General features: G+C 34.2%; 1 protein-coding gene across 2 annotated transcripts; it reads left to right on the top strand.

Moving 5' to 3' along the window:
* The first annotated feature begins 3,946 nt into the window (after nucleotides 1-3,946).
* On the top strand, nucleotides 3,947-8,499 carry LOC112421842 (pentatricopeptide repeat-containing protein At3g02650, mitochondrial). Of its 2 annotated transcripts, none has more exons than XM_039834435.1 (4): nucleotides 3,947-5,061; nucleotides 6,557-6,617; nucleotides 7,240-7,448; nucleotides 7,552-8,408. In XM_039834435.1, exon 1 carries the CDS (start codon nucleotides 3,982-3,984, stop codon nucleotides 4,954-4,956), a length of 975 nt encoding a protein of 324 aa, XP_039690369.1. In that variant the 5' UTR covers nucleotides 3,947-3,981; the 3' UTR covers nucleotides 4,957-5,061; nucleotides 6,557-6,617; nucleotides 7,240-7,448; nucleotides 7,552-8,408. The 2 variants fall into 2 exon arrangements, 1 of the variants encoding a protein (XP_039690369.1); XR_003012175.2 differs by lacking the exon at nucleotides 3,947-5,061 and adding an exon at nucleotides 5,749-6,466 and having other exon boundaries at nucleotides 6,556-6,617; nucleotides 7,552-8,499.
* The last annotated feature ends 1,012 nt before the right edge of the window (nucleotides 8,500-9,511 follow it).

Raw genomic sequence — 9,511 nt, 5'->3', positions numbered from 1 at the left:
AAGTATTTCATAAATTTATTGAATTGAAAACTTGTGCAAAAAGAAGATAAGAAGAAGAGGAGAAGTAGTGTGTCGGAGAATTTATGCACAGCAGGAGCAGGGTGATGACATGAGCTAAAAAGCAATCGACCTAAAAGGAATAGAGTAGTTAAGTTCCTTTAATTACTTACTGCTCACTTTGTCCTTTTCAACAGCTCAACCCATCGTCTTCTTCTGCGTTAAATGCTTCCTAATAAAAGTTAAATTTTTACCAACACTTTTATAAATATACAAAATTCTTAAAAGTAAAACTTTATTTCACTAACACTTTTAATAAATAAGAATTAGTTATTTAAAATGTAATTAGTAGAAAATGATTTTTTTAAAAATAATTCATCTTTTTATCAATGGAAAATGTTCTGGACCGGCCAAAAGGACCTTTGACTCATTTACTTAGGTTCAATACAATTCAAAGTTCAAACTCCATGTTTGGCTAAACTTTACTCGCGGTACACCCCCTCTACGCGAGGGGGTGCACGAATCAAATAAGACCGGTTCAAACGAACTACGACGTCTCTTTGCATATTCTGCACGTTCCCGCAATAAACTCTTTGGCGGTTACACTTCCCACGATTTCGTAACCGCCAGAGCCAGGTGTGCCTCCACAACGGCTCTGTAGACCTCCACCTCTATAAATAGGGGACTCAATGCAGTCCCTAAGGTAGAATCTTTTCTCCCTCTAAAACCCTCACTCTCTGATCTATACTGACTTGAGCGTCAGAGTATTTGCAGGTACACCCCCCCATTGTTCCAAGAACACTCAGGCGTATCCACCACCGTCTCAACCACCGCATTTAAAAGCACCGGCAGTCACCTTCTGATCAGGTACGATCAGAAAAAAAAAATACGATAGAAAAGAAAACTAAGTCTGATGAAAGATACTCCGATAGTACCCGTTAAGTAGATACCAGTCAATAAAGTTGAAAATAAAAATAAAAAAAAATCTAATCTCATTATCAAGAGCAGTTTCGAATTTGGCCAACTGATAAACACAAAAGCTTCAATCTCACAAGGTGTGCACAAGAACAATGTTTCACTCCCTAGTCAATAGGATATAATGTGATCAACAATCGCAACGGATAAGTGGGTATGCGAAACTCCCTCTTTGATAATTTTGATTACGGAGATAGAATCAAATTCACAAATTATATCTTTGTAGTCATGAGTCCAAGTTAGATCGAGAGACCATAAGATATAGCTTGAAGCTCGACATTAATATTAGACACAAAACCACAACTTTCAAAAAAGGTAGAAAATCAACCCCTTGATGAATTCCTAAGAAGACCACCATAGCCAGAACGATATGGGTTACAAATAGAGCTCACATCCACGTTGAGTTTGATGTGTGTGTTTCTAAGAAACTGGAGTCACATAACACCTTAAAAATATTTCATTTATATATTAAAAGCTAAATAAGTTTTTAGTCCGTATAAAATTATATACTTTCGATTTTAGTTCCTAGAAATTTTTTTATTTACTTTTAGTCCCGATTTGCATTTTATAGAGACTATTTTGAAAGACTAAAAATATATATTTTTTGGTAACAAGTTTTCAAAATAAGGACTATTCTAAAAAACTACAATATTATGAAGGACTAAAATTACAATTAAAATTTTATAGAAACTAAACTTAAAAACTCTTGAGTTTTTAGGTATTAAAAACATATTTAAGTCATATATTAATTTAAAGACAAGTTAAAAATTATCAATTATTTCATTTGCCTAATCTTTCAATTTATATTCTTTTGCATAGATTTAAACAAATAAGAGAGTAAGTATTAAAGAGAGTGTTGCTAGCATTGCTTAAATTTTATACATACTACCAACCACTGAGATAGGTCTAAAGTCATTTAATCGTCGTGGACTATAAGCCTTAGGTATTAATGCAATAAAAGTACAATTAATACATTTAGTTTTTTTTGACAAAATAATACATTTAGTTAATTTTCTATTAAGATAAAATTCTGAAATAAAGAGCATAATATCACCTTTAACCTTAGGCAAGAAATTCTTAATAAAACTAAAATTAATGTCATCCGACATGAGATTTTTGAAACTATCACAGTCTCAAATCGCAACCTTAACTTCAAGCTCATTAAAAGGCAAAATTGGTAAAATTGAAAGAAAAAATATTACACTAACACACAGAGTATATTTTTTTATATTGTGAAATATAATTTGAATATTTTTCAATTGACAATTTAATTTAAATGAAGAGTAAAATTTAAAAGAAAAAATAAATTATATCAAAAAAGTATACTAGACGTCTAAAAATAAAATAAAATTACTATGATGTATTAAAATTGATTATTGGGTCAAAGTTGAATAAAAAAGTGAAAGAAAAAACAACAAGTACAACAAACACTTTGAAAGACAAAACCAACCAAGTACACGCGAATCTATCTAACTACTGTAACAAAAAAGAAAACCTAAACCTAGACCTGTACCATACCAATCACTCACTTTGACAGATCCACCGGCGCCACCGTGCTCTCACCGCCGCCAACCGGGCACTCACTTCATCAGAGGTTGATAATTTATTTAAAGGAGATGATACAGCAGAGGTTGATGTCATTTGCAGCGAGACAGGGGAGGGTCTACATCAATTCTTTCAATTCTTGTTCATCCTTACACAGAATTCTTCATCCCAGGTTGTTTTCATATGTTTCTCCTTGTGACCACGACGTCACTGCTTCCAGTGATTTCCATAAAGTGATGAGTCTTCTTAGTAATGCTCCTCCCCATGGCCATGGCTACCAAATTCATTCAGATCTTAATTCCCTTGACCTAACCAATCTCACACTTGAACAACAGCAACAATTTGCACTCAAAGTTATTCAAACCTCTTGTCAAACCAAATTAGTTCAAACCCCAAAGGTATCACCTCACAACCTTATCTTGTTCATAAGGTGGGTTTGGAAAAATTATAAGTGCCTAATCACTACCCCTGTTCTCGAATCCCTTGTCTCATCAATGTGCTCTTCTGAATCTGAATCATCTCATCTTAAACTAAGGAAGAATGACATACTTTTTCTGTGGGATTTGCTTAAGAATATTGGCCATTATCAAACCGGCCTTCTTAACCCACCCATTCTCAATCACCTCATACAATTCTTCTCAATTATAGGTCGAGAAGGCAAGTCTGCACTTGAAGTTTTTCATATGTTTGAGGTCTTTCAATGTGTGCCAAATCAAGACACATATTACTTTACACTTCAAGCTCTTTTGACCACAACGTGTAGTGCTGATATCATCCACCAAGCCTCTTCTATCTGTCAAAACTTGCTGCTGCTGCTGCACTCCAAAGATGATAATCGTCACTCTTCTTCTCAAGGCTACACTTACACTTACCTTCCTCCTTGTCCAGACGATGTCACTGCATCTGAAGATTTCCGGATAGTGATGACATTTCTTAGTGGTACTCCTCCTCTCCATAATTATAATTACAAATTTAATAGATGTTTCAGTTTCACATGCTTGGAAACTCTGCATCAGCCATCAGCATCAACCACATTTTCTACTCAAAATTATTGAAACCTCCTGTCAAACTATACCAGTTGAAACCCCAAAGGTTTCTCCTCATATTCTTATTCACTTTATCAAGTGGGCTTTTAGGAGTAATTCACATCTCATCACTACCCCTGTTTTGGAATCTCTTGTTTCAGCAATATGCGATGTTCCAACTAAATTTGATGTTGAACTAAGGCAGAATGACATACTTTTTCTGTGGGACTTGCTTAAACATATTGGCCATTCCGAGACTGGTCTTCTTAACACCCAGATTCTCAATCAACTCCTAGATTCATTTGGATATGTGTGGGACCAAGGTAAGACTGCACTCCAAGTTTTTCATAAATTTGAGGTCTTTCAGTGTGTGCCTAATCAAGATTCATATATCTTTACACTGGAAGCTCTTTTTAAGACAACAAGTTGCAGTGCTGATATGCTCCAGCAAGCCGCTTCTATCTGTCAAAAGATTGTGCTTCATCCAGAAACCCTCCTTCCTGATGATGGTGAAATAATTGGTGTCTTGTTAGTTTGGTCTTCTAAAAATAATATGATTAAAGAAGCATATGCTATCTATCTGGCTGCAAAGGAGAAACGGAAAACAAATCCAAACTGGTCGTTAGATTTAGATATGTTGTTATCTCGTACAATGATCAACATACTTTGTTCAAAAAAAGAAACTGTATATTTGGCATTGCAGATGCTGATTGATTTTGATATCCTTGAGGAGGTCGAGCACTGGGAAGAAGGATGGAAAAGCAGGATGTGTAATATAGTTGTTAATGCCTTGTGTCGGTTTGAAGATTTCGATGCAGCCAAGCAATTGATCTTTAAAATGATAGAAGATGGTCCGCTACCATATCCTTCACAATCTGTTTTCGATATAATTATTAGTGCCTGTGTTAAAGCTAGGGAAACCGGACGGGCTTTGGAGATGGTGTTGCTATTGGAAAGTATAGGTTTATACACTAGTAATTTTCTTAGGATTCATTCTTCAGATTCATTTGGGATGAAAGAGGCTGGAAAGATCTTGGAAGAAGCCAGAAAGAAGGATTCTAAGTTAATCATTGCTCTGCTGTACCATTCACTCATTGTTGGATATTGCAAGCTACATAATTTTGATAAGGCTCTCAAGTTATTGACTCAGATGAAGAATTTTGGTGTCTCCTGCACCAATCTTGATGAACTTCACAAGTTAATCCACTCTCTTTGCTTGAAGGCTATGGATAGGAAAATGACAATAGTGCAGCTAGAGGAAATGGAGCCTATGGATAGGGAAATGGCAGAAAATCAGCTAGCTGAAATGAATGATATGGATATGAAAATGGCATGGGAACATCTAGAGGAAATGTATCTTAATATTATGGCATCTTTTGATAGGAGAATAGAATATCAATGTAAAAGTTATTGAGAGCAGAAGCAGGTTGTTACACTGTGGTAGTGACAAAACAGTCCCACATTGCTTAAAGATATGGCATGTGTAGTGTTTATAAAGCTTGGGCACCCTCACCTTACAAACCGGTTTTGTAAGTATGAGTTAGACCCAATTTAAAATTTGATAGAATGTATATTATTATTATTTTTTTGGCTTAATTGATTATTTGGTCTCTTAACTTAATTCTTTTTTTCGAATTGGTCTCTTAACTATTAAACTTTTCAAAATGGTCCTTTATCTTTGTTTTAGTCATCAATTTGGTCCTATTTTATTAATTTTAAACTCCTAAAAAAGAAGACCGTTGGATAAAGAAGGTCCATCAGATCTAATAGTGTATCACCAACACCTCATTTATATCACTTTCTTCATCTTCTTCCTCATCTCCATCTTCTTCATATAACTATCATCAATATTCATGAATCAGAAACCAAAATCTTGAATCAAACCCAACAACTAGCAAACACAAAATCAAACTTCGCTACCCGATGGTGATTGCGTGCGTGAGATTCGGATGAGGTTAACATTAAAATCATCATCAATAATCTTATTTCTCTACAACTCACAAGTACCAAACTACCTATAATGATCAGCAAAATCAAGTTGCAGTTTTTTTAAAAAACAACGTAACCATAACCAAATTAAAAACATCAATATCCTAAAATTCAATTATTGAAATGAAAAATAAATAAACTTTATAATTTATCATCTCCAAATTATCACATAGATTTTCAGCTATACATAGAAAATCATACAAAGTAAAAAAAAAAAAAAAATATCGAAGACAACCCACATTTCATCAAAATGAACTTAGGTAAAATTTAGAGATAGAGTCAAAATTAAACAATATATCAAATGAGTTTTGCGACTCATTTAGCAAATTAAGAGAGAAATCAATGGCTTCGGACAGAATGGACGACTTTGAAACGGTGGGTCGCAAACAGAAGGGGTGGGTTCGAACTTCGAAACAAAAACGAAGAATTGAGAGAAACCATGAATGGGTCAGGATCACAGTGTTGACTGCTAAGTTCGCAAACGAACGGGAATCACAGTGATGGGTCACAACATGAATTGGACAGTGGTTCAATTGATTTTTCAGAAAGGATAGGTTAGGGTTGGTTGCTTGAAGAAGATGAAGATGACGAAAAACACGAAGAAAGTGATATAAATTAAGTGTTGGTGATACATTGTTAGATCTGATGAATATCTTTTATCCAACTGTCTTCTTTTTGAGGAGTTTAAAATTAATAAAATATGACCAAATTTATGACTAAAATAAAAGATAGAGGACCATTTTAAAACGTTTAATAGTTAAGGGGCTAATTTGAAACAAAGAATTAATTTAAGAGACCAAATGATTAATTAAGTCTATTTTTTTTTTCTTTCAATTTTAGAACATAAATAAAATAGATTTCAGAGACACTATAAAACACACCCACCCCTTCATTTTCTTCTATCTCTAAAAACGCAAGCAACACCATTCTTTCATGTAAGCTTTTTCTTATTATTTTCTTCCTTTATTTTTTGTACATAGTTAACCTTGGTTCCTAATTTCCAACATGATGTTTCATAATGCAGATATTGCAGTGATTGGAAGTTGAAGTTCAATTGTTGAAGATTTTTTTCTTTGATTTTCTCAGGTAAACCCTTCCCCCCAATTCATATAGTAGGGAAAATAGTTCTGTGTAGTGTTTGTTTTAGGTTTTCATGCCTTTTTTTTTTAACCCCCAATTGTGTAGTGTCATAACTTTTGTGCATATGTTTAAACCCAATTTAGAGTTTTTAAATTTTGCTTGTTACAATGGTATCAATCAATTAAACATATTATCCATGAATGCTGTTTGTTTGTTATCTGATTTTCATATGGGTAGAAGGTTGGTAATGGAAAAAATCTCAGTGACTTGAATGCATGCTAACTGTTTGTTAAAATGTCTATAGGTTTAAACCCAATTTAGAGTTTTTAAATTTTGCTTCTTACAATGGTATCAATCAATTAAACATATTATCCATGAATTATGTTTGTTTGTTATCTGATTGTCATATGGGTAGAAGGTTAGTAATGGAGAAAATCTGTGACTTGAATGCATGCTAACTGTTTGTTAAAATGTCTATAAGAAGAAAACAGACTTAAATGTCTCAAACACTTATTCCTAGAAATAAGAATGCTAAAAAGGGCATGAGGGTTAGGCAGTTTTGTTGTTAAATGGGGTGAGAATGTTTGCAGATTTTCTGTTTTATTGACCTTTCTTTTCTTATTTGCAGATGGCATTTCTTTGCAAGTTGAAAAGAGTTTGTCCCTTTTCTTTTTCATCCCCTAGAGGTTCTGCCTTTTGTTTTTCAACACCGGCCTAGAATACCCCATGGACGCCGCCAAACATGCAACAGGAGGAAAAAAAAATTCTAAACTTTGTTAGTTGGAGGAATGCTGGAATCCTTCAGCCAATCCGTGACCAAAGACCAGAGACCAGGAGGTATCTATTTATGCAAACCATTTTAATTTTAATTTACAAAGTCATAAAACATCTTATTATTTGTATTTAATAAGGGGTTTTGGTGACCTTGTCATTTGCATAGCCGACAACAAGTACCTCGTGGTTGGTATCAGCAGAAACACGTTGACGTCCGGTTTCTACGCTTTTCCAGCCTTTTTGTGGCCAGAAAGATGCATCAACAGCTACAATCGCGGGTTGCTTAGCAACCCTGCGCATCAGAGCAGTGGCATCATACGCATCTGGTTTCACCAGGCCGTATCCTTGAATACGATAAAGCTTACGAAATTGTAACTTCTCCAGACTTATCCCTTTGGTGATAATACCTCCCTTGTAGGGATACAACTCTTCTGTTGTTATGCCGTATTTTAGAATCGCGTCCCACACTCTGTTTGAGTAGGTTCCGGAAAAGTGTGTATTCTTTTCTGCATTATTGCCTCTTTTTTTCTCCCTTTCCTTGATTAGGTAGACGGTTTCTAACACATGTTGGACCGACAGAGTAGTTGATATTTTAGAGCCAATTGTTAGCAGACTCCATAGAACCCACAATAGCAAAAACAGAGCAAGTATATGTTTTGAAAATTAAATACAAATGATAAGATGTTTTATGACTTTGTAAATTAAAATGGTTTGCATAAATAGATACCTACTGGTCTCTGGTCTTTGGTCACGGATTGGCTGAAGGATTCCAGCATTCCTCCAACTAACAAAGTTTGGAATCTTTTTTTCCTCCTGTTGCATGTTTGGCGTCCATGGGGTATTCCAGGCCGGTGTTGAAAGGCAGAACCTCTAGGGGATGAAAAAGAAAAGGGACACACACACACTAATTATTTCAGTTATATTCTTAAACAAATTTTCCTATAACAATGTTATATTGTTGGTGTCATTGAATGTGATAAGAGTTTATCTTATATTTGCAATATTGTTGTGTAATTAGAAAAAGGCATGGCTTGCTACAATCAGTCACAAACATCTATACATATAAAATTTTATGTCAAAAATCTATACATATAATTTTAGGTTACCTCTAATATGATCCCTTTTTTTCAAGGTCTAACTTTATTCTTCTCTCTAACTCCTTCTTCCACCTCGTAACCAAACCCTCCTTTATGTTCTTGAAAAACACATCCAAGATTCTACAGTGGAGCTAATTAAGATTATGGGGTTGGATATGGTCTTTAATCTTTGTGTCTTGGTTCTACTAATCAAAATCAAGTCACAGAAAGCCCAAACTGAGATTGAATTTTTTTATTTTATTTTAGGGAAACTGAGATTGAAATTTAATGTTTATGAATCTTCAATTCTAGATTAATGTTTAGTTTTTATTTTAATTTCTTCAACAAAAAAAACATAAAATGCTTCCTTTACAACACAAATCATGAGATGAAATTTTGACTTCCATGAACAATAACACTTCATTTTGCATTCTCGAACTCTTCATTGCACAATCAGCGCAAAAGTTCCACAAGATCTGACAGTAAACATGTAACTTGATGTGGGAGTTGTTTTATGTGATGGTAGTAAGCTTTCGCTACTAAAAAATTCTGCTCAACATTCAAAGATGATGAAATTCTCGACTTAAACTAAAGATGCATAATGAAACTTAAGAGCTCATTGCAACCATTACCCAAACAAACAAATTGGTGCAACTTTTATGGAGATTTTTTTTTAAGCAATGGGTAACCTACTATAAACGGTCATATTAGGAGGTCCACGGTTGGACCTTGTAAAAAAGGGATCATATTAAGGGCACCTATAATTTTAATCAAAATCTAAATTTCATAAAAAAAAAATTCTTCTAATTTACAAGCATTAGCGTAATAAAAAGATCATTTAGACATATATGGAGTGTTCGTCAACCACTAGGATATATAAATATGATCGTCAATCTTGTTAAGTAGATCCTGGGATTCTAGGTTGTTAACTTGATATCTATAATGCACCGTAGAACAACTATGAGACTAGCAACTTTTTGATGTCTGGCCTTGTCATGAGTTCATATTCGAAGGGAACTAGAAACAATAAAATATTTCTAGTGGAAAAAA

The sequence above is a fragment of the Medicago truncatula genome, chromosome 5 (assembly GCF_003473485.1).
Source record: "Medicago truncatula cultivar Jemalong A17 chromosome 5, MtrunA17r5.0-ANR, whole genome shotgun sequence".
In the NCBI taxonomy this organism is placed as follows: Eukaryota; Viridiplantae; Streptophyta; class Magnoliopsida; order Fabales; family Fabaceae; genus Medicago; species Medicago truncatula.
The sequence above is the reverse complement of the archived record's forward strand: the minus strand, read 5'-3'. Positions and strand labels throughout refer to the sequence as shown.

Bases quoted from the DNA above. Each gene is read 5' to 3' on its own strand.
- LOC112421842 (XM_039834435.1), top strand. From the start codon at position 3,982: ATGCTCCAGCAAGCCGCTTCTATCTGTCAAAAGATTGTGCTTCATCCA.